This window comes from Lampetra fluviatilis, chromosome 25, assembly GCF_964198595.1.
Source record: "Lampetra fluviatilis chromosome 25, kcLamFluv1.1, whole genome shotgun sequence".
NCBI classification, from domain to species: domain Eukaryota; kingdom Metazoa; phylum Chordata; class Hyperoartia; order Petromyzontiformes; family Petromyzontidae; genus Lampetra; species Lampetra fluviatilis.
Window position 1 is genome coordinate 7,601,535 of NC_136299.1, and position 25,494 is coordinate 7,627,028.

The following is a 25,494-nucleotide window of genomic DNA, read 5'->3' on the forward strand; positions in this document are numbered from 1 at the left end:
GGCGGGGAGAGGGGTAGGGAGGGAGGAGGTATGGCGATAGGAGAGGGAGGAGAGAGAGAGAGCCGGAGGAGGGGTGGTGAATCTGTGATCGCAGAGGGAGTGAGCGAGGCACAGAAGAGGGTAGAGAGAGAGAGAGCGTGAGGTTACAGAACGCGGAGGTTGCTGCACCGTGTCGGGTACACCTCGGGCAACCCAGAGAGAGAGGGGTGAGCGGGAGAGACGTAGAACAGAGAGGGAAGGAGAGTTCGTGATGATGCCAGGGATGGTGGCCACGGGACTCGCCCGAGTCTGCGACTCCATGCGGGGCCTACAACTTTCCTCGGGACTGTCTTCATCATCATCATCAGTAGCATCATCAGCAGCAGCAGCAGCATCATCATCATCAGTAGCATCATCATCAGTATCAGCAGCAGCAACGTCGACAGCAGCAGCGGTGTCTGCATCATCATCATCAACAGCAGCAGAAGCAGCATCAGCGCGTTTACCATCAGCAGTAGCAGGAGCACCACCACCACCATCATCATCATCAAGAGTAGCAGTCTCATCATACTCCATATCACTAGCATCATCATCAACATCATCAGCGCACGCTCACAATGAACAAGGCGGTTGCACGCTAAGCCGGTCTGGAGATAGAGAAATACCAGACTCTGGGAAGATTGCTGCTGATGATGGTGGTGATGGTGATGCTGATGATGGTGATGCTGATGATGGTGGTGATGGTGATGATGCTGCTCGTGCCGATGAGAAGGAGACGGCAGCTGCCAACGAGCACTCGGTAAGCAACAGGATCTCACAGTTGTGCACCTAGCCTGCCACCGAAGCCTCCCCCGGCGTTAATGACGAGACGCTGAATGTTGAAACCTGTCCGTCAGAGCGCCGCTTGTGCCGCCGAAATGTCACTCGCACGGGACCACCACGCGGGCCCCCGATGGGAATGTGTCAACACCCAATGTGGCGTGGACTTTAGACGTCTAGAGGGTTATGGAGAGGAGAGTTCAATTCCAGCTCATGGCCAACACCGGTGACGATTATCTGAACCGCTCCTGGGACCTACCCTGGGTCGACTCGAATTCAAATGAGTACCTGGTGCCGTGTGTCCAACGTCGCCACTGGGGAGACAAAGGCGGCGCGGGCGTGGTGCTGGCTCATGGCCAACATCCGTGACGATTATCTGAACCGCTCCTGGGACCTCCCCTAGGCAATCGAAACGTCGTATTCTATTATTTAATTTAATTTATTATTTTATCTTTAGACGTGACTTAACCGAAAGAAACAAATAATAAGGAGAGGGGCCGTTTGGGTTATTGTCTCACATCGTGCCAGGTGACCGCGAAAGAGAGCTGTTGGTGAGCACCTATTGAGGCCGGCATGCTCACTTGCTGGGGTTGTGGATGTAACTGAGAAACTAAACGTGGGTGGGTGGTCTTGGTATTTACAGTTCTGTGTGTGCATGTGTGTATGTATGTGTGTGTATGTACCGTTCCGGCCTTCATAGGTGCTCGCTAGCAGCACTTGCCCCTACAGTCTGTTAAGGCTATATGGGGATCTTTATCTTTGTATGTGGGGAGCGGTGGTGTAGTGGTTAGCGCTACGAACCTGGCGACCCGGGTTTGATTCTCGCTCACGGTCAAACACCGGTGGTGACGATTATCAGAGCCGGTCCTGGGCCTCCCCTAGGTCGACTCGGCCTCAAATGAGTACCTGGTGCGGTGTGTAAACATCGCCACGAGGGAGACAAAGGCGGACGGGCGTGGTGTTGGCCACCCACCCCATCGTGTGCCGTGCCGGCCTTCATAGGCGCTTGCCCCAACAATCTGTTGATGCTACACGGGGGTGGTGGTGGTGGTCTTTGCCATTGCGTGTTGTGTACACATTGTGTACCTGTCTTCCTGTATGTGTAGTTGTGGTGTGTGTGTGTCTACCTGTGTCTGTGTGTCGAAGCATCCGTCCATGTGTACAGGTACACTGAGTAGCTTATGTCTGTGTTGTGGGCCTTCTTCTGCGAGTGTGGACTGAGCACTACGTCCAGAGACAACCAAAGGTCCCCCGTGAAGCCTGCACGGGCTGTTGCGGCAAGTGCTATTGCGGCAAGTGCTATTATTAGCGAGCATCTATAACGGCTGGCACAGCAAAGACACGCGCGCACACACACGCAAACACAGTCAATATAAACCGACATAGACACTACACACAAAGATCCCCCGTATAGCCTTGAACCGATTGTTGGGGCAAGTGCTGTTAGCAAGCACCTATGAAGGCCGGAACGGCACACGAGGGGGTGGGTGGCCAGCACCACGCCCGACCGCCTTTGTCTCCCCAGTGGAGATGTTTACACACCGCACCAGGTACTCATTTAAGGCTGAGTCGACCTAGGGGAGGCCCAGGACCGGTTCAGATAATCGTCACTGGTGTTAGCCGTGAGCGGGAATCGAACTCGGGTTGCCAGGTTCATAGCGCAGCGCACAAACCGCTACACCACCGCTCCCCTTAACACACACTGGCACACACAGGTACACACACAGGCAGGTAGACACTTGTAGTGCAGCCTTGAATAGGTGTTCGCTACCAGCATGTTTTGTGTTATCTCAGTACTCTCCACGTATGCACTTAGCAATGCACCGTGGCGTTAACACTGTAACATAACTCACGTGCACGTATACTGCGTGGAAGTAGACGCGCGCTGTGTGCTATGATGAAGGGCCATTGCCCGAAACGTCGCCTAATATTTGTTTTCCCCATTTCGAGGCCACGCGCGTGACTGGGGACGCGTTGAGTCGTTTGTACACAAACGCAGAAGCAGCAACAGCAGCGGAAATGAACAAAAAAACATTCTCTGTGTGTGTGCGTGTGGAAAACGAGTGACCCGCATTGCATTGATATGCAGTGGGACAAAACAAATGTTGTCGGCTGCCGTGAGTTGAGCACAATGGGGCGGGGGGGGGCAAGCCTCCAGCCCCCACCACCATCACCAAACCCCCGCAGCGATTCGGGTCACGGTTAAGGTCAGGCTAAGGTCACGGTTAAGGTCAGGCTAAGGTCCGGCTAAGGTCCGGCTAAGGTCCGGCTAAGGTCCGGCTAAGGTCAGGCTAAGGTCAGGCTAAGGTCAGGGTTAACAGGGTAGCGGCAGAGGCTTGCCCAGAAGTACTGCAGCGATCGGTTCACCCACGTGTTATTTATAGTATACACCAATCAGCACTCCTGTAAGGTTGTTTATCGCCCGTTGGCTTGTGCATATGCCGACGGGACTGTTATATGCATTTGGTAGCGGCGTCGGCCGTGATCTGTCCACTGCTGAATGAAGGCGTTGTAATCCGGCATTGTCAATCGTTGCCTCCTGCTGCGTGATTGCGTCGCCATCGACATTAGCCGTGGTCGATCCGCTGCTGAATTAAGGCACCGTGATTATCGCGAGCCATGGTCTTATCAACTTCCGAATGAAGGCATCATCATCGTCATCATCGTCAGCGATGGTCTATCCACCGCTGGATGAAAGCCTCCCCAATCCGTTCCCTTCCCTCTCTCGGTGCGGAGCGGCCTAGATCCGCGTCGCAAAATCCGATCCCGTTTGCTCCATCTCCGCCGGGTCTCCCCGCGGATGCCGTCTCGCCCAAGACGTTTGCAGGGCCCGCCGAGCAAAGATCCGCGCATACCTGTCAACCCCTTATCACAGCACTCGCCACTAGTACACTCACCACTAGTACACTCACCACTACACTCACCACTAGTACACTCACCACTACACTCACCACTAGTACACTCACCAATACACTCACCACTAGTACACTCACCAATACACTCACCACTAGTACACTCACCAATACACATATCTGTCAACCCCCTTATCACTACACTCACCACTACACTCACCACTACACTCACCACTACACTCACCACTAGTACACTCACCACTAGTACACTCACCACTACAATCACCACTAGTACACTCACCACTACACATACCTGTCAACCCCTTATCACAGCACTCACCACTAGTACACTCACCACTAGTACACTCACCACTACACTCACCACTAGTACACTCACCACTAGTACACTCACCACTACACTCACCACTAGTACACTCACCACTAGTACACTCACCACTACACTCACCACTAGTACACTCACCACTACACTCACCACTAGTACACTCACCACTAGTACACTCACCACTACACTCACCACTAGTACACTCACCACAAGTACACTCACCCCTAGTACACTCACCACTACACTCACCACTACACTCACCACTAGTACACTCACCACTAGTACACTCACCACTAGTACACTCACCACTAGTACACTCACCACTACACATACCTGTCAACCCCTTATCACAGCACTCACCACTAGTACACTCACTACTAGTACACTCACCACTAGTACACTCACCACTAGTACACTCACTACTAGTACACTCACCACTAGTACACTCACCACTAGTACACTCACCACTAGTACACTCACCACTACACTCACCACTAGTACACTCACCACTACACATACCTGTCAACCCCTTATCACAGCACTCGCCACTAGTACACTCACCACTACACTCACCACGAGTACACTCACCAATACATACCTGTCAACCCCTTATCAGTGCCTAAACCTCATCACAGAACAATTCACACCTACTGCACTCACCACTACACTCGCCACTAGTACACTCACCACTACACTCGCCACTAGTACACTCACCACTACACTCACCACGAGTACACTCACCAATACATACCTGTCAACCTCTTATCAGTGCCTAAACCTCATCACGGAACAATTCAGACCGTATTGGTTACCCCGTGCCTCTTATAAATCTCAACGTTCATCCTACAAACTCCCATCACAAAGAGAGAAACACAAATTAGACTAAACATGTTTGTTGCCTGTATTGAAACGGCTGTATGCCGTATGGACCTGCAAACTCAATTTCCCTGTACAAGAATACGGGGGGAATGGGGGGGGGTTAATCCGTGTGAGTTGACAGCCTTGCAAACGTTGACCTGCCATGACTCTGGTGTTGTTTTTAACAATTCCCCCCCCTCCACCCTGATCCACCCTGATCTTAGTTTATGTTTATAGAGCGCACGCGCGCGCCTTCGCTTTAAAGTCTGACGTGTAAACAAAAACAGAGCGATTTAGATTACGGGGGGGGCAGCGTAGGGGCCGAGGGATGAGTGACCGCAATGGGGGGGATCACGTGAAGGGGGTCACGTGAAGGGGGTCACGTGAAGGGGTTACGGAAGGAGGTCACGTGAAGGGGGTCACGGGAAGTGGGTCACGGAAGGGGTCACGGGAAGGGGGTCACGTGAAGGGGGTCACGGAAGGGGGTCACGTGAAGGGGTTCACAGAAGGAGGTCACGGGAAGGAGGTCACGGGAAGGGGGTCACGTGAGGGGGTCATGTGAAGGGGATCACGTGAAGGGGTCACGGGAAGGGGGTCACGAAGGGCTGTAGGGGAGGGAGGAAGTGAGGGGCCGACGGTGGAGACGAGGTGGTGAGGCTTTAAGAGAGGAACGGGAGGAGGTTAAGAAGGGGGGGGGACTGCTTAAATTTGCACTGTCAGTGCTGAGTCTTTGCCTTCGTGGGCAGTGTTGGGTCTATGGGCAGTGTTGGGTCTGTGGGCAGTGCTGAGTATGGTACAGTGTTGGGCCTATGAACAGTGTTGAGTCTGGGCAGTGAGTCTATGGGCAGCGTCGAGTCTATGGTGCAGTGTTGAGTCTATAGGCAGTGTTGAATCTCAGGGAAGTGTCGAGTCTATAGGCAGTGTTTAGTATATAGGCAGTGTCGAGTCTATGGTGCAGTGTTGAATCTATGGTTCAGCGTTGAGTCTATAGGCAGTGTTGAATCTAAGGGCAGTGTCGAGTCTATGGTTCAGCGTTGAGTCTATAGGCAGTGTTGAATCTCAGGGCAGTGTCGAGTCTATAGGCAGTGTTGAGTCTATGGGCAGTGTTGAGTTCAAGGAGCAGTGCTGCTCCATGTACAGGGAAAGTTGATTCCAGTGAAAGGGTGGCAAGGAGGGGGATGGATCGAACACGGGATTGGGTCACCACAGGGAGAAGGAGGGACAGAGACAGACAGAGAGGCAGGCAGAGAGAGGCAGACAGAGAGAGACAGAGAGATATACTGAGAGAGAGAGACAGAGAGAGAGACACACACACAGAGACAGAGAGAGATAGAGAGAGACACACAGAGAGTGACACACAGAGAGAGACACACAGAGAGAGACACACAGAGAGAGACACACAGAGAGAGACACACAGAGAGAGACACACAGAGAGAGACACACAGAGAGAGACACACAGAGAGAGACACACAGAGAGAGACACACAGAGAGAGACACACAGAGAGAGACACACAGAGAGAGACACACAGAGAGAGACACACAGAGAGAGACACACAGAGAGAGAGACAGATAGAGAGACAGAGACAGAGAGGGAGACTGGGAACGAAGCACGCGAGGTAGGGACATGGGGAAGGAAACCAGAGAGAGAGAGACAGGGAGAGGAACACGGGCATTAGAGAGCACACGCAAGTGCATTACATCACTGAAGCTCTTTAAAACAAACACACACGCAAGTGAGTGAGTGGGGCTTGGGCAAGGATGCGTCACGGTCAGAGGGGGACTTTGATGATGGCCAAGAATAATTAACTATAAACTAAACTAAACCATTTTTTTAATGTTACCAGGTAAGGCCCACCGAGCAATATCACTCTTTTTCAGAAGCGACCTTCGCTATCACAAATGATAGTCCACGTGGAAATGTATAGCAGCCGAATATTACTAACCCATGTTTGCAAATGTGGAGGGAAAAAGCGGAGGACCCTAGAAGAAGCACACACAAACTCCAAATAAATATACAGCAGCAGGCGTCGGGGTCTGGATCGAACCCACAACCTCCTGGATACCAGGCGAGGTAGTTAACATCTCGCATCCGGAGTGGCAGCCAAGTTAATGGAAACGCGTCGTAGGAGACGTCCACCGGGGAGACGGAGCGATGAAAACGGCTCGTGTGCCGGTGCCGGCTGGATCCGTAACATCGCAGGGATCGGCTGGGGGGAGTGCAGCGGGGCGGGAGGAGGAGGCCTTCATCTAGCAGTGGATTGACCATGGCCGATGAATGAATGAGTGAGTCACTGTAATCTCTTGTCTGGTGGCGCGCGCAGAGAGAGAGACGCGCACAGGCGCCGTGATGCATCGTTTCCATCGACACGGACTCACACGCGCCCCGACACTCATCCGTCCGCCACCGCATTCCGCCACCGAGACAAAGCACGGCAACTACAGCGTCCGCTATGCGGACGTGACTTCACCGCGGCGCGTGTGCCAGGCTAGGTGCACTTTGATCTCAAGTGAAGTTTCTGAACCCTGGCAGGCGGATATGCCAACGCATGCGAATACAAAGGTTGCCACCCCCCCTCCCCCCTTCCCCCTTGTCGCCTTGGACAGGATGTTGGGCAAGTGTGAGCACCTATTAATACCGGAACGGCATCCGAAGTCGTGGTTTGGTCAGAGCCACGTCCGGGGCCCCCTTTGTCTTCCCCTTGGTGATGGTTACGAACCGCACCAGATACTCATTTAAGGCTGAGTCGACCTAGGGGAGGTCCACGACTGGTTTGGATATTCACCACTGATATTGGTCGTGAGCGGGAATCGAAGTCGCCACTCGGGACGCCGGATGCGTAGTTAGGTGCGCTAACCACTGCGCCACCGCTCCCCGCAATATACAAAAACACCCGCGTACACATAGAGTGACGAGTCATATCTGAACCGCGCCCGTGGCGCCCCTAGGTTGACTCGGCCCTAAATGAGTACCTAATTCGGTGTGCACACATCAGTCTCGCGGAGACAAAGGCGCTTGCCCCAAACACTTGCTCCAACATTTTGCTAGAGGCTATACGGGGATCTTTGTCTTTGTGTATATATTTCAGAGCCAGCACTCGCCCTCTTATGAATGGACAATTATGGAAGACAATATGTGGAATAGCCTCGGCATGGGAATGTGGAATTCACACACTCGAAACACTCTCGCGACCTGTTTTTGTAAAAAAAAATCTAAAAGCCTTTTTCTTGCAACATCACCCACGACTGGGCGATGATAGTGGAGGGGGTGGGGTGTCACGTGACTCGCCCACGATGGAAAAACTTACGTAATCCACCACCACCAGCACCTACCCCACGTGTCCCCTGTGTACAACCCCCACGTGTACCCCGTTGTTCATAACAGTCTAGCGCGCGCTGCTCAGCCGCCCGGGTGCTCGCAAACACGAACAGCGGCGTGCTTGGAATTCCTGCACCGAGAATGAGGAACACGCGGATTAGAGAACGTCACCATGGTTCACGACATCACCGACGCTGTTAATGGGCTCCACGGTGGCTAGGAGATGTGAACTACCTCGCCTGGTTATACAGGAGGGTCCGTGGGTTCCATCCCCGACCCTGATGCCTGTTGCATATTTGTAGTTTCTGTGTTCCGTCTCTCTCTCTCTCACAGTGGACGCGTGGATTTTTCTCCTGGTCCTTGGGAGTTTTTTCCCCTCCACATTTACAATCAACATCACGCGTTTCGAGTAGTCGGCGGCCGCATTTGTGACAGCCAGGTCACTTCTAAAAACATCTATACAGCTCCTGTGGGCCTTACCTGGTAAAATAAAAAAGTTTATAGTTTAGTTTTATAGCTAATTAAACCCATGTGGTGCCTGGGCAGGACTTCTTCGGGCCGATGACCGATGCTCAAGACTAACACCGGAGTGGTAGTGGCCTTCATCTAGCAGTGGATGGATCACGGCTGATGATGACTCATGACGCTGACTGACTTGAACAGCAGTGTGAATTCAGTACAGGGACTTCGCGATATTCCAACATTCGACTTAAGAACTTTCAGAGATATGTCCAGTTTCCTGTTTGGACCGAGAGTCATAAGTTCAACAGCCGTGGAATAGATGGCGGTGGTGGCATCTACATCTGCAGAACATGAAGAACCAGTGGCATCTACATCTGCAGAACATGAAGAACCAGTGGCATCTACATCTGCAGAACGTGAAGAACCAGTGGCATCTTCAGAACATGAAGAACCAGTGACATCTACATCTGCAGAACATGAAGAACCAGTGGCATCTACATCTGCAGAACGTGAAGAACCAGTGGCATCTTCAGAACATGAAGAACCAGTGGCATCTACATCTGCAGAACATGAAGAACCAGTGGCATCTACATCTGCAGAACGTGAAGAACCAGTGGCATCTTCAGAACATGAAGAACCAGTGGCATCTACATCTGCAGAACATGAAGAACCAGTGGCATCTACATCTGCCGAACATGAAGAACCTGTGGCATCTTCAGAACATGAAGAACCAGTGGCATCTACATCTGCAGAACATGAAGAACCAGTGGCATCTACATCTGCAGAATCTGAAGAACCAGTGGCATCTTCAGAACATGAAGAACCAGTGGCATCTACATCTGCCGAACATGAAGAACCAGTGGAATCTTCAGAACATGAAGAACCAGTGGCATCTACATCTGCAGAACATGAAGAACCAGTGGCATCTACATCTGCAGAACCTGAAGAACCAGTGGCATCTTCAGAACATGAAGAACCAGTGGCATCTACATCTGCCGAACATGAAGAACCTGTGGCATCTTCAGAACATGAAGAACCAGTGGCATCTACATCTGCCGAACATGAAGAACCAGTGGCATCTGCATCTGCAGAACCTGAAGAACCAGTGGCATCTTCAGAACATGAAGAACCAGTGGCATCTACATCTGCCGAACATGAAGAACCTGTGGCATCTTCAGAACATGAAGAACCAGTGGCATCTACATCTGCCGAACATGAAGAACCAGTGGCATCTGCAAAACATGAAGAACCAGTGGCATCTACATCTGCAGAACCTGAAGAACCAGTGGCATCTTCAGAACATGAAGAACCAGTGGCATCTACATCTACCGAACATGAAGAACCTGTGGCATCTTCAGAACATGAAGAACCAGTGGCATCTACATCTGCAGAACATGAAGAACCAGTGGCATCTGCAGAACATGAAGAACCAGTGGCATCTACATCTGCAGAACATGAAGAACCAGTGGCATCTACATCTGCAGAACGCGGAGAATCGGTGGCATCGACATTTCCATGAGATTATATAAATCTTCAAGCCACTCCCCGTGTTTAGTGTACACGCCGTACAACAAGTGTGGAATTGACAGGAGTAAAGTTGGACTTACGGACAAATGGCCGTACTAACAGTGCCTCTGGAACCTAACTCGTTCGTAAGTAGAGGAGTGCCTGTGTGTTGCTGGTAAGAGTCTCAAACCACAGTGAGGAGGAGGAGAGAGATTGGGAGTTTTCATACATTGGCATCATGGGTGGAGTCTGCGGTAGGGGGCACGGGGGGGGGGGAACAAAGCCCCCCCCCCCCCCCAAACTGGTCACCTTTATTAATTTACTTTCAGTAGTTTACGATAATGAATAATTAATTAAATGCACCCGCGATTCCTAATGTGAGAAACAAAACGAACCCCCCCCTCCGCCTCCCCCCAAATATAGAAGTAAAACTCCGCCTATGATCGCACGCGTACGCAACAATCATGTCGGGTGGCGGAGGGCACACGACATTAACTTTGGCAGAACGACACGTGTCAAAACTGTTTTCCGCCCCGCCCCCCTCGTAAAATAACGTGGAGTGACGAATACCACGCGAGGGGAGGGGGGGATGCCTATTGTCCGATTCATTACTTTTGCTGGACAGAGAATTAACATTTCCCAAGGCTGCGTCAAGAACTGGAGAGAGTCTTTTCACACTGGCGGTTTTGTTCTCCCTGCCACCGCCACCGCCACCACCGCCACCCCACCCCGCCGAGTGGTTTTGCGTGACGCAACAACGACCGAAGCGTTTCGTTTAGCGCCCAGGACGACCGCCGCCGTACGAACAAGCCACCCGCATGTCGGCCAAGGTTCGCCCCGTGGACTGGTTCGGTCGGTTTGGGGCGGGTTTATATTCATTGTTGGCGGTTCTTTTTCTCTTGGCCCTTCCTTAGAAGCGGAGTTAGAATTCAAACCGCCAACTCGGCTCTCCCTAAGACCTTCTAGAGCATCACCAGAATTCACATCGCTCGCCCAGCTCGCTGCCCATTGCGGAATGTCAGTTGTAATGTTCACGTCGCCGGGTCGTAGTGGTAGTGCCTTACGCCGGTGTCTGGCCCTAGACCTCCGCTGCGAGCGTGAGTGCAAGACGCGAGCGGGCGCCGGTGTCGCCGGAAACACCGACACGTGTTCCTCACGAGTGCAGACAGAAGGCGCCCAACCTGCCGAAAGCTCACGCTCGACACGGATCTCTCTCTGTCTGTGTGCGCGTGTCTCTCGGCGTTGCACACGACCAGGGGAGCGGCGGGTGCAGTGGTTAGCGCGCCGTGCCTCGAGCCCGAGCGAACCGAGTTGGATTCCCTGCTCGCGAGCAATCGCTGTGACCGGCGAATATTTGAGCCGCTCCCCGGGCCTCCCTGTAGGTCGGCTCGGCCTTAAATGAGTACTGTACCTGGCGCGGTGTGTAACAACATTAGCACTGGGGGAGACAAAGGCGGCCGGGCGTTGTTGCTGGCAACCCAACCCCCTTCGTGTGCCGTGCCGGCCTTCATAGTTGCGTACTCGCTAACAGCACTTGCCCCGACAGTCTGTTAAGGCTACACGGGGGATCTTTGTCCTTGTCGTGTGTCCGTGCAGGCCGCAACCCGCCACTTGGACTCCCACACGGGGGGGCCTTGCCGCCCTAAGGGGGCCCCCCCCGCCCCCTCGTCCGCCCCCCACAACGCTCTTCCTCGCAGTGCTTCCTGGGTGCAGCTGTCTGGCCACGAAGGTGGGTCAACTCGGCCGCGGTCGTTTAAAGGTTAACGCTGGGAAGACAAAGGTGGTCGGGCGTGTGGTAGGCATTGAATGATTTCACTATTCACTGTCCCCCCCCCCGACCTCTCACTCCTCCCCCCACACGATTGGCAGCTAAGCAATCGTAGTGCCTCTAGTGGCTGTTGGGGTCACGTGAGGCTGTCACAGGTTCAGTGAGAGGCGATTGACCACAGTCACGTGACCACTGTCACATGACCGCGTGGATACGTCCACACTGTCGTGTGACCGCTGTCACGCGCGTTCCTCTTGTGCTGCGACGTGTGGGCGAGTGGGTGAAAGTTGGCACAGTAGGGGGGCGGGGTAGAGGGGGCGCATCGACCGATCGTCTCGGTGAACCCGTGGGTCTGTCCGGTGACCTCCTGCCAGCGAGCGTTCGACACTTCACGTGGCCTGGGTTCTACGCTTTCCTCCCAGAGCTAAAGCCACACTTTCACACACACACTCACACCACACACGCGCAGAGTGGTACTGCTGTTGGCCAAAGCCACATCCCATTACTGAGAAATGACACCGCAAATGATTCGGCAGGAATTCCACAGCTGCAGCAGCAGCATCACCCTGTCTGCCGAAACCACTAAACCATTTTTTATTTTACTCGGTAAGGCCCACTGAGCTACATAGCTCTTCTTTCAGAAACGGCATGGCTATCACAAATGATATCCCAATGAAGTGACTCATGTGGAAATTTATAGCAGCCAAATACTCTAAATGCACGTTTACAAATGTGGAGGGATAAACGGAAGGACCAGGAGAAAAAATCAACGCGACCACGGGCACAGAGGCACGCAAACTCCACGGATACAGCAGGCGTCAGGGTACGGATAAAACCCACGACGTCCTGCATACCAGGTGAGGTAGTTAACATCACCTAGCCACGACGGCGCCCCTTGGCAAGACCCTCCTGGTAAAAGCGTCTTGAGACTCAGCGATTATTTCGTTTTGTAAACCGGAGGAATAATGGTAATCATAATAATAATAGTTCCCTCATGCCGTGCGCTCCCCCCGGGCCCCCCCCCCTTCACCCCGCAGGGAGCCTGATGCCCTCGCACTCGGGCACGGTGCTCAAGCGCTTCTGTCCCCATGAGCAGCGCTGCCTGCAGCTGCTCATGGGCGATGCGCCGCTGCGCCCCTTCGTCCCCGAGTTCCACGGCGACACCACCATCACCACCGCCACCGTCGTCGTCGCTGCCGCCGTGACAACGACAACGGCGCTGCCCTCCCGGTACCGCTCGTCGTCCCAGCGCTACAACCGCATGCAGGACCTGCTCGCGGGGTTCCGAGCGCCGGCCGCAATGGACTGCAAGATGGGCGTGCGGTGAGCGAGGGCCGGAGTCTGCTGCTGCTGCTGCACTGCTGCGCCGCTGCTGTTGCTGCTGCTGCACTGCTGCTGTTGCTGCACTGCTGCTGCACTGCTGCTGCTGCTGCACTGACGCTGCTGCACTGCTGCTGCTGCGGTGCTAATGTTGCTGCTGTTGCTGCTGCTGCTGCACTGCTGCTGCTGTGCTAATGTTGCTGCTGCTGCTGCTACGGTGCACGCTCGGTCACGGCTCGTGGGCCGACGGACACACGGGTGGACAGGCCGGCGGACGGCTGGGTGGATGGACGGGGACGGACAGACGGATACACAGACGGACACACGGGCGGACGGGCAGATGAATGGACACGTGGCCGGATGGCCAGATGGCCGGACGGACGGACGGACGGACGGATGGACAGACACATGGGCGGGCAGACAGACGGACAAAGCGACGGAGAGACGGACGGGCGGGCGGACGAGCATTCGTAGCCACGCTGGTCCTGCGGCGCCGCTCAGGCGACCGCTTTGCGCGGCTCCGACACGCCCATTGTGAGCCACAAACGCTGCTGGATCAAGGCCCCCCTCCCCCCCCCCCCCTAAGCTGTCTCCGTCCCACATGACGCCCGCGACACCACGATCCGCCCAGCACCCACGCACGGGCTGATTGCACCATCGCTCCGTCTCCTGGCTGGACGTCCTCTCGGGCGCCTTCCCTCATTCGTCTGCCGCTCCGCCGTTGCTCTCGACCATCGGCCATCGGCCCTTCCGCCCGTAACGAGCCCTGCCGAGTTGCTCCGCATCGGTTCCGTTGGCAGTTTGGGTGATGTGGTGAACCGGGGCCTTGTCTTCTCACCTTGCGGGTTCCTCATTCTCTCTCGGTGTAGTAATGCCAAGCACGCTGTTGTCAACAAACCGTAAACTATTTTGGAAATAGTTTAAAATGATGGTAGCAAACACCTGCCCACTCAGCCGCACGTTTTGTCATGAACAACGGGGTAAACTCGTGTACACGTGGTACGCGTGGGGGTGTACACGGGGTACGCGTGGGGGTGTACACGGGGTACGCGTGGGGGTGTACACGGGGTACGCGTGGGGGGTGTACACGGGGTACGCGTGGGGGTGTACACGGGGTACGCGTGGGGGGTGTACACGGGGTACGCGTGGGGGGTGTACACGGGGTACGCGTGGGGGTGTACACGGGGTACGCGTGGGGGTGTACACGGGGTACGCGTGGGGGGTGTACACGGGGTACGCGTGGGGGGTGTACACGGGGTACGCGTGGGGGGTGTACACGTGGTACGCGTGGGGGTGTACACGTGGTACGCGTGGGGGTGTACACGGGGTACGCGTGGGGGGTGTACACGGGGTACGCGTGGGGGGTGTACACGGGGTACGCGTGGGGGGTGTACACGGGGTACGCGTGGGGGTGTACACGTGGTACGCGTGGGGGTGTACACGGGGTACGCGTGGGGGGTGTACACGGGGTACGCGTGGGGGGTGTACACGGGGTACGCGTGGGGGTGTACACGTGGTACGCGTGGGGGTGTACACGGGGTACGCGTGGGGGTGTACACGGGGTACGCGTGGGGGGTGTACACGGGGTACGCGTGGGGGGTGTACACGGGGTACGCGTGGGGGTGTACACGTGGTACGCGTGGGGGTGTACACGGGGTACGCGTGGGGGGTGTACACGGGGTACGCGTGGGGGGTGTACACGGGGTACGCGTGGGGGGTGTACACGGGGTATGCGTGGCAGGTGGATGACGTAAGTTTTTCTATTGTGTGTGAGTCACGTGACCCCCCCCCCCCCTCGTGTGCCGTGCCGGCCTTCATAGGTGCTGCTCTTGAACAGCAACTTCCCCCAAACCTGTTGAGGCTTCGGGGTGATGTTTGTGTTTGGTGTGTGCGTGGGCGCGCGTGTGTGTGTACATGAGCGTTTAACTTTAATCCCCAGTAGTGTGATCCCCTTGGGTGTATTGGTCTGGCTCAATGAGTCGTGGAGACCAGCAGTGACCACCCCCCCCCCCGGTAAACCCCACAGAGGGCTTGGACTAAGTAAATATATTTGCACAGTAATTGGCCTCTTCCTCCACATATCTGCCCATCCGCTTAAAAAAAATACACAGTGTATTTCTTTTACACAGCCATCAGCCCACCCGTGGCCTTCTGCTGGGGAGAAGATCATCTCATCAGCAGCGTTGGATCAACGCGAGCGAAACTTCGATGTTTAGCGAGTGTCTCGTTATTGTCAGCAGCAGAGTCAGGCCGAGCTTGAACAGTGCTGGTGAATTGCCCGATATGTTGATATGCAAGGGCCCTCTGACAACGTCACTCATGACGTCACCGCTCGGCCACCCTGATGAGCACGTGGGGCAGCGATGATCTCCTCCCCCCCCCTCCCTCCTCCCTCCTCCGAGTCGTGCCGCGCGATGTCCGACGATCCGCTCCACGTGCCGGGAGCTGAGATCCGATCCGGTTCTCGCGGGAAAAAACGATATCGCGATGGTCGTGGGCGCCGTCAACGTTCACACCGAATCGCATCGCACCGTGTCGCGGTGACCCCGGGTGGTGACCGTGGTGACCTCCGTCCCTCCATCCATTTTTTCCTCCGTTCACCCGTCCGTTGGTCCGTCGGTCTGTCAGTTTGACCACCAGTCCACACGTTCATTCTGTCAATTCTAACGTTCGTCCGTCTGTTCATGCCTTCCAACGTCCAACGTTTCCGTAAGATCTGTCGGGCGTGGTGCTGGCCACCCACCCCCTCGTATGCCGTGCCGGCCTTCATAGGTGCCACCCGCTAACAGCACTTGCCCCAAGAGTCTGTTAAGGCGATATGGGGGGATCTTTGCCTTTATCTTTGTGTCCTTGCGTGCGTGCGTGTGTCCGTGCGTATGTCCGTGCGTGTCCGTGTGTGTGTCTATGTGCGTGTGTCCGTGCGTGTGTCTCCGTGCATGTGTCCGCGTATCTGTCCGTGCGTGTCCCGTGCGTGCGTGTGTTCGCGTGTGTGTCCGTCCATCCGTGCGTGCGCTTGCCTGCGGGGCAGCACGTACCTGGAGGAGGAGCTGGCGCTGGCGCGCCGCGACCCCCAGCCGCGCGCCGACATGCTCGCCAAGATGGTGGCGGTGGACCCGAAGGCGCCGACGGCGCTGGAGCGCGAGCGGGGCGCCGTCACCAAGCCGCGCTACATGCAGTGGCGCGAGCTCTGCAGCTCCTCCGCCTCGCTCGGATTCCGCATCGAGGCCACCAAGGTGAGGAGGGGAGGACGATTTCGGCGCTCTTATCGGTCAATTGCTGGCGCCACGGCCACCAGCGTCATCGTCGTCGTCATCATCGCAGCCACCACCAGTGTCACCACTCCCACCATCACCACCACCATCATCTCCGTCACCACCACGACCACATCCACCATCGTCGCCGCTCGCAACAGTACCAATGTTTTCGGTGACACCACCACGATGATCACTATCACCTACATCACCGCCACGGTCACCACGATCATCACGATCACCACTCGCTATCACCACCATCATTGCTCACCACCATCATCATCACTATTATCACCACCACCATCGCCACGATCATCACCATGATCATCACGATCATCACTCACCACCACGATCATCACGGTCATCACCACCACGATGATCACTATCACCTACATCACCACCATGGTCACCACGATCACCACGATAATCACGATCACCACTTACCATCACCACTACCACGATTAACACTCGCCACCACGATCATCACTATTATCACCACCACTATTGCCACGATCATTACGATCATCACTCATCACCACGATCATCACCACCACGATTATCACGATCATCACTCACCGTCACCACTACCACGATCATCACGACCATCACGGTCATCACTCACCACCACGATCATCACGATCACTGCGATCATCGTTCACCGTCTCCGTGACCACGTTGACCGCCGCCGCTGCCTGCGCGATGCTGTGACGCGTTCAGAAGAGCGACGGGACGCTGAGGCAGGACTTCAAGAGGACCAAGTCGAGGGACGAGGTGCGCGCCGCACTCGAGGAGTTCGTGGGCGGAGACGCCGTCGTCATGGTGAGGGGCGACGGGGAGTGGCGGGGAGTGACGGGGGAGTGATGGGGAGCGATGAGCGACGATTGCCGTTTGATGTCACGGCCGTGACTCTGTTTGCTTTGCTTTGGCGTTCTCCGGTGACCCCGGGTCACCGCTCCAAATGAGACGTGCACATCCTGGTCTCCTGGGCTCTCCACGCCGGTCCAACAAACACACACGGCACGTCACCTGACACGAACCTGGCCCCCTCGTGTCGAACCAGGCCGGCGCTCAACCCCCGCATCCTGGGTTGTTTTTGAATCCTGAGGCTGCCGCTTGCCCGTTTCTCCCTTCACGGGGGACGTAATGGGCACGTGAGGATGATGATAATGTTCGCCGTGTCGCTGACGGGAACACTGGGCCAGCAACGGTGAGAACCATGGGTTTTGAATCTGGGTTCAAGGTGACTCGGCACCTGGGCTGCGAGCGGGGAATCAGTCTGACGGTGACAAATGTTGTGTTATCAGGGGGAGGTGGTGGGGTTCGTGATGCTCGTGTACGTATGTTGAACTTCTTTCGCACCGTACGTAGCCAACCGTGCTAACAGGTGGTGCGGGGGAAGGATGACAAACTCAGCACAAAAAGCGCCGTTCTCAAGAAATTTGTTTTCAACGTAGGTGATTTGAAAGTGCAGGTGATTTGAAAGTGCATAGCTCCGGTGGCTTCCTGATGTCGGAAGAGCGCGTTCCAGACGGCCGAGGAAGCGCATCGGAAAGCGCGCGACGCGGGGTCCACCGTCTTTGTTCGATGGCCAGTCAAAAGCCGCCCCTGCTGCTGTGAGGATGAGCGGAGTTCGCGTGATGATAGTTTATGCTCCTTGGCAAGATGATGGCCTAATTAAGTTTCTAAAATGCCACTCGCAGAGACACTGAGCTGGCACGGCTGAGATCCTGATTTGGAATCCGAGTGTCAGCCACCGCCTGTGATTCAACCGAGTTCTCAAGCGCAACGAGTTGATGGTCTCAGCCAGGTCACGAATAACTCGCATAGAGACCCGTAGACTCGCAGAGACTCCCATAGACTCACATAGACCCCCATCGACTCACAGAGACGCCCATAGACTCACATAGACCCCCATAGACTCGCACAGACGCCCATAGACTCACGTAGAGACCCACAGATTCGCCACGTGTGATGGGACAGGATGGTGTTTTATATAAATACTGCGTCGTTGTTGGGCTGACGTGTGATGGCGATGCACCCGTGCTGCGTGCGTCTGTGCTGCGCGCTGCAGGAGAGCTACATCAGGAGGCTCCACGCACTCCGAGCGGCGCTCGAGGTCTCTCCGTTCTTCCGTTCACACGAGGTGCAGCACAGCGGGCACGGGTGGCACGGGGGACACAGTGGACCCACGCGGGACCCACGCGGGGCCCAATTCGGGCCCAATCCGGGCCCAATTCGGGCCCCATTCGGGCCCCGGCGCGTGCGTTGGTCGCCGCAAGCGTTGCGTGGGGGGGGGGGTCGGGGTTCGGTGGGGTTGGCAGGAGAGCGGCTGCCCTGGTGAATACTGCGGTGTGCGACGGCCGTGGTAATCCCAGTAGTCACAGTAGTCGTAGTAGTCACGGTGCTATCACGCACGCGCCGTAGCCCGACGGGCAGCAGGCAGCTGTCCTTGTGCTGTATGTCCCTGTGCTGCACAGGGACACAGCTGCCGCTGGGGGGGGGAGGGGCGTTTGAGATGTGATGAGATGTGAATCGCTCGGAGACCCCCGCAGCTTAGGGGAGGAGGAGGGCGGCGCGATGTTACGACAACACAAGTCGTTGTCGTCTGATTGCCATCGTTGTTAACATTTCTCAACGTTATTATTCTCGTTACCGTTGTTATCTTCATTCTCATCGTTATTTTATCGTCGTCATCATCGTCACCACGGTTGTGCTGTCCTTCTCCCGGCCGCTCCCCCGCAGGTGATCGGCAGCTCGCTGCTCTTCGTGCACGACGCAGGCGGCCCCGCCGGCGTGTGGATGATCGACTTCAGCAAGACGCGGCCGCTGCCGCCCGGCACGGCGCTCGACCACCGCACGGCGTGGCGCGAGGGCAACCGCGAGGACGGCTACCTGGGCGGCCTGGACAACCTCGTCGCCATCCTGGAGGAGGTGGCGGCGGCGGGGGCCGAACCGCGGGGCCGGCGGCGCTGCTAGCGACGCCGCGCGGCAACGGGGCGACGCGGATGTGGGCATCGTCGACGATCGGCCCGCCAACGCAAACACCGCCGCCACCACCACTATCTCAGACGCCACCAACACTGCCACCCAACACCACTACCACCGCCGCCACCACCACCATTGCCACCACTATCACCAGTGCCACCACTATCACCAGTGCCACCACCGACAACCACCACAAACACCACCTCCGCCGCCACCACCACCGCCGTCACTATCACCACTATCACCACTATCACCACCGCCACTACCACCACCACCACCACTCCCGGGTCACCACTGCTTCAGCCACCTCCGCCACCGTAATGAGCGACACCTACCACCACCACCACCGCCGGCGTCGTGTGCGCGCTATTTATTCCCATTTTACTTGCACAGCGCTTACGGTTGATTCTCATTTGTCGTCGAATCTCGCGTGTTATCGGGGCGGGTTTGTATTTGCGTTCCGCGTTTTGAGTCGTCGCGCGGACCTGGACTTGGACTCGGATCGCCGCAGCCGCTGCCCAAACGGGCGCCGGGTTATTTATTTTATTTCCGAGCGTTTCCGCGTGAACCTCGGCCGTGCGGGGTTGACCCCCACCCCCCCGACCCCCACCCCCCCGTCCCCCCCCGCCCGCTCGCCCGTTTGTTCGTCCGTTCCGTTGAGCTTTGAGCGAGCCCCTCGTGAACCGGAGGGGTGGGGGTCGGGGAGAAAACTTCACTGGAGCCACCGGCTCTTAAACGTCGATCTGCTCCTCCGTAGGTGAGACTCCCACCCCCACGACCCCCAGCCGTCCCCGGGGTGGGGGGGGGGGCTAGGGGGAAATCGGATCGCGGCCCGGGCTCCCGTGAAAAGGCACGCAGGGATTAGCGGCGTAAGGCACTACCACTAGACTACAAAGGTACGCCTATGCGTAGCAATCCTATAATGTTCTTGTACATAATCCTACTGATGGGTTTATGACAAACCGTATTATTTTAATAATGATCGTCATTATACTAATGTACTGGCAAAATAATTCCCGTACCGGTGTTACAAGCTGTTCCAATTCAGGTTGAATATGAAGTGCAGGGGTGAGTTTTTTTTTATTCCAACCGGATTTTGGTGAAAGTTGCCACATTTCCGGCACGGTGAAGGAAGGCGACGGATCTCTCCCTCAGTTTCTCTGAGCTGTGACTTTAATTCCCTGGAGGGTTTGGGAGGGGCGGGGGGGGGGGGTTCGTGCGTTTGGGGGTCTCCATCTCCCTGGAGTGACCCCGAGTCTGCAGGAGCGTGGGATCAACTGGACAAATGCCGTGGATGGATATTCACACGGTGAGCGTTTGGCGCTGGCGAGTGTCAGTAGGTGCAAATGGGTATTTGTGTCGGTGAGTGCGTGCTGGTGAGTGTGTAGATGCGTATTTGGATTGGCGAGTGCTGTCGATGAGTGTCAATAGGTGCATATGGGCATTTGCCGCAGTGGGTAGCACAGGTGGAGGAATCTGCCAGTCATCTCAGTCGGTCAACCCACGGCACCTGGGTCTGTCCCGTGACCTGCCATTGAGCCTTCGACACTTCACGCGATAGCCTCAGTGTGCACCTAGCCTGGCACCAGCGCCGTGGTGCTATCACTGGCACGTGGTGGCGAATGGCGGCTGTTATGGGTATTTGTAAGTACCTGCATCGTTTGAGTGTTTGCTGCTGCGTAAGTGTACGAGTTGGTCAGTGTCTGTATATAAGTATGTACGTATAAATATTGGTGAGTGTCGGCTGGTGAGTGAGTCTATTCAAGTGTACGAGCTGGTGAGTTCGTGTATATAAGTATGTACGTGTAAGTATTGGTGAGTGTCGGCTGGTGAGTGAGTCTATTCAAGTGTACGAGCTGGTGAGTGCGTGTATGTAAGTACGAAAGTATTGGTGAATGTTGGTTGTTGAGTCCCATTGGGTGGGGAGCGGTGGTGTAGCGGTTAGCGCCACAAAACCCGGCCACCCGAGTTCGATTCCCGCTCACGGCCAACACCGGTGATGATTATCTGAACGGATTCTGGGCCTCCCCTAGGTCGACTCAGCCTCAAATGAGTACCTGGCGCAATGTGTAAGCATTGCCACTGGGGAGACAAAGGCGGTCGGGCGTGGTGCTGGCCACCCATTCCCTCGTGTGCCGTTCAGGCCTTCATAGGCGCTCGCTAACAGCACTTGCCCCAACAGCCCGTTAAGGCTACAATACGAAGTCTTTATGTCGCGTGATTGCTCAATTTAATTTAATTGTAGACGCAAACGGAAATCCTTAAACTTAGCCAGAACCTAAATGAGACCTTTTAGAATTGAGACCTCTCATCCTGTCACCAATTACCGCTGCGATGGGTATTGCAATTAACCTGCTGCTGTTGCTGTACCTGTAACCACTGTAATAACTACACGCACGGTGGCAAGATTTTAAATAATAGTATTTGTACTATTATAATAATCGTTATTACATCTTGATAATGTTTATCTCATGAAATACACTCAGGGCATATCGCACGGAGGGCTCGCGTGGTGTGTTAATGATTGACGCCGGGCGCGATTATTTATTCGTGTTGCTTGAAATCGCGAGGACGCAGGCGCAGCCCCTGCAAGGGCTCGCTGGATACCCGTGCTGCCGGAAAGGAGGGCCTCCTGCCACTCGAGTTGTGGAACGCTTAGCAGCGTGTTGCATCTCCCGGCGCGGCGGTCGACACACTGGTGCAAGTTTACTAAGTCTAACCCCCCCCCCCTTCCTCTTCCCCCCGTATCCATCCAACCCAGCAGGATGAAGGAGTAGTAGACCCCCAAGCGCACTGTTATTACATCGTGGGTCAGCAGGTGCGGTAGGGTAAAGTGTGGGGCGACTCGCACCTCTTCCAAGGCGTCAGGCCAGAAATGCACCCCCCCCCTCTTTTTTTTGCATGAAGGTTCTCTCTATTTATAGATCTCTCCTCGAGTTTCCTAGAGAGGTGGGGAGTTCGCTATGGAGTGGGAGAGTTGTCTGTAGATTGGGGGTTTTATCTATAGAGTGGGGGGTCCCTGTAGAGTGGGGGTCTCGGCGATAGAGTGGAAGAGTTCGCTATAGAGTGGGGGTCTTAGCTATAGAGTGGGGGGATTCCCTGTAGAGTGGGGGGCGGGTTCCCTACAGAGTAGAGTAGTTTGTTATTGACTGGTGGAATTCCCTCGAGTGTGGGAGTTCTCTATGGAGTGGGGGGGGGAGGAGGCCCCTTCCGCCAGCAGTGGCGTGAGTGAACGATTGCAGGGCTGCGCCTTCAGCTTCTCCCGCCGCTGTAAATCATTACCGTAATTACGAGTGCCGCTGCGACTCGAAGGAATGTGGTGGTGGTGGCGGTGGTGGAAACCGCGGCTTCGTTTACACGCCAGAGGCTCGCAGCCTCGAGCCTCAATGCATCCCTCTGTGTGTGTGCGTGGCTGTGGGAGTTAAACCCCCCCCCCTCCTCTCGCAATAGCCGCTAATTCCCGATTGCTCTACACAGCCTCTCTCTCTCTCACACACAGAGATAATTGTGAGCTCACGGTTAGAGAGAGAGAGAAAAAGCACACGCACGCAAGCTGCCAAGCCAAGCTTTTAAGTAACACGATACATACTCGTATACTCTTTCACGTGTATTATTATAATTCTTTTCTAGTTTTACGCGCAACTGAAACACCCCATCTCTGCGCTTTGGTTCTTTCGGTGAAGTCACGTGGGTAGAAAAAATAATAATAGATCACGACGTTTCGGCCGCCAACACAAGCGTCCGTCTTGAGGTGAGAGAGACTTTGACATTTAAACAACTTTTATTGCCGCCAGCAGCAAAAGCACTGGAGGCGATTTCAATATGAAATACACAAAGTCACCAGCAAACAAAAGAAAACAAACGTTACAAATCGTTACAAATCCACGCGCTGTGGTGCTGAAAGCACCGCGCACAATACAAAAGAAAAGTCACGTGGTGGTGGTGGTGGTGGTCATCGCGCACGCCACGGTGACGAGCGAGCGCTTCAGAAGGTGAACACCACGAGGGTGCCGTCCACGCTGGTGCAGAGAGGGGCTTGTCCGGCTCCCCAGCGTTCGAAGAAGACGCGCTGCACATCACCGACGTGTGTGTGATACGCGTGCTCCAGCCGGAGCCGCGCCTTGAGCAGGCGAGAGAGAGAGCTGCTGAAACACAAGGTCTTATGTAGGCGGTCCTTGCCTGCGAGCATCTGGCCCTGCTGCTGATGAGACGCAGGACGTCGAAACCGGCCCAGAGTTTTGCTTCTAAGAGCAAATGCCACTGAAGGCCGTGCGTGCTGATGGGATGGGTTAAACAAAGACGTTTTGTGTGTTAGACGGGGCAGGCAGAGCGTCTTGGTGATGTCACCGCCACGTAAGTGGAGGATTGCGGCTGTGGTGTCAGCAGCAGCGGCATGGTGGTGGTGGTTGTGATGGTGATGGTTGTGAAACACGGTGTGGGATGAGACGAGCGAAATATGGTGGGTGAATGCGGCTGCCTTGGGGCAAACGCGACTGTAGAGCGCCCTCTAGCGGCCGTGGCAGCGGGTAAGGTGAAGCGACATTGACGCGAGATAAATTGTAGGGGGGGGGTGGAACGATCGACTGAAGCAGCTTTCACACGCGAAGACGACCGATGCCGGCTTCACTGAAAACGACGTTTCGCACTTTGCTGAAATATTCCAGTTAAAACCGTACGCGGGCCTGGTCCTGTACACGTTTCCAAACACGTGGGAACACGGCAAAGACGAAGATCCCCCCTCCCCCCCCGTGTACCTTAACAGACTGTTAGGGCGAGTGATGTTAGTGAGCACCTATGAAGGCCGGCACGGCACGCGAGGGGGTGGGTGGTCAGCACCACGCCCGGGCGTCTTTGTCTCCCCAGTGGCGATGTTTATACGCCACTGCACCAGGTACTCATTTGATGCCGAGGCAACCTGGAACAAGCCCAGGACCGGTTTAGATAATCACCATCACCAGTGTTGGCCGTGAGCGGTAAACGAACTCGGTTCGCCAGGGTTTCGTAGCGCAGAGCGCTAACCGCTGCACCACCGCTCCTGCCAAAAGTGGACCCCTTTCGACACTTGAGTCCCAGTCTCACAACAACCGCCATTCGCCACTCAGTGGCGGTGACGTCACCACGACGCTTGTGCCAGGCTATGTGCACCTTGAGGCCACGTGAAGTGTCGAACGCCCGCTGGCAGGTCACGGGGCAGACCCAGGTGCCACGGGTCGACCGACTGAGATGACTGGCTGAAGCACCACCTGTGCCCCCTACTGTGCCAACTTGCTGTGCTTTAGCTACCCGGCGCTCCGCTCGTTGTTGAGCGTCGCTCCTCTGCCCTCCGTTGTTGTTGGAGGGCGACTGCCTCCAACTGCCCAGTAGCGTCCTTCACGAGCCTCCTCCACAGAGGCCGATCTTGACACCGCTGGTACCAGTCATCGGCAAGTCCACTCCGCTCCACGTCCTCCTGTACCACATCACTCCATCTCTTCTCGAGCCCATGCCGCGCCCATTTCGCCCCCTCGATCCGGCCGAACAAAAGCTGTTTTGGCATGCGGTGACTGGGCATGCGGGCTACATGACCCAGCCAACGCAGCCTTGCCTGCGGGAGGAGCTCACCGATGGGACTTTGTCCAGATCTCACGCGCACTGCGGGACGCACACATACCGAACAATTCAGCCGGAAGCAGCAGAAGCGGCAGCAGCACATGCTTTATTAAGTCAACGACCACGTTAAAATATACTCTCTTTATTCACAGAAACCAACCGTGCCATTCAATTACACATCGCCGTGTGTTTATTGCTTCCCCTACGTGTAGGTGCGGGCTGTCCACGTCTCTGCCCAGAGCTACTCAAGCCCCCTCCATCACCTAGCCCAGTGGTCGGCTCCAGGGCAGCACGCGGCTCTTTGCGGTTGCTTCGTGACGTGATGCGTGTGTACGCATTCACGTGTACGCATTCACGTGTACGCATTCACGTGTACGCATTCACGTGTACGCATTCACGCGCATTTCGGCTCTTGAAATATTCAGTTTGACTGAAGTCGAACAAAA

The 25,494-nt window shown here is 55.6% G+C and overlaps 1 protein-coding gene across 2 annotated transcripts; it reads left to right on the plus strand.

Moving 5' to 3' along the window:
- Positions 1–81: 81 nt before the first annotated feature.
- On the plus strand, positions 82–21,960 carry LOC144941753 (inositol-trisphosphate 3-kinase A-like). Of its 2 annotated transcripts, XR_013639263.1 has the most exons (8): positions 82–778; positions 11,732–11,864; positions 12,941–13,226; positions 16,252–16,456; positions 17,192–17,293; positions 18,546–18,617; positions 19,217–21,344; positions 21,665–21,960. XR_013639263.1 is itself a non-coding variant. In XM_078868167.1 (7 exons), the coding sequence occupies exons 1-7, from the start codon at positions 251–253 to the stop codon at positions 19,448–19,450; spliced, it is 1,560 nt and encodes a 519-aa protein (XP_078724293.1). In that variant the 5' UTR covers positions 82–250; the 3' UTR covers positions 19,451–21,960. The 2 variants fall into 2 exon arrangements, 1 of the variants encoding a protein (XP_078724293.1); XM_078868167.1 differs by having other exon boundaries at positions 19,217–21,960.
- Positions 21,961–25,494: the final 3,534 nt, after the last annotated feature.

Coding starts and splice junctions, on each gene's coding strand:
- LOC144941753 (XM_078868167.1), top strand. CDS start 251: ATGATGCCAGGGATGGTGGCCACGGGACTCGCCCGAGTCTGCGACTCC. Junction 11,865..12,940: donor GCAGCTGTCTGGCCACGAAG/GTGGGTCAACTC, acceptor TTCACCCCGCAG/GGAGCCTGATGCCCTCGCAC. Junction 13,227..16,251: donor GACTGCAAGATGGGCGTGCG/GTGAGCGAGGGC, acceptor CCTGCGGGGCAG/CACGTACCTGGAGGAGGAGC.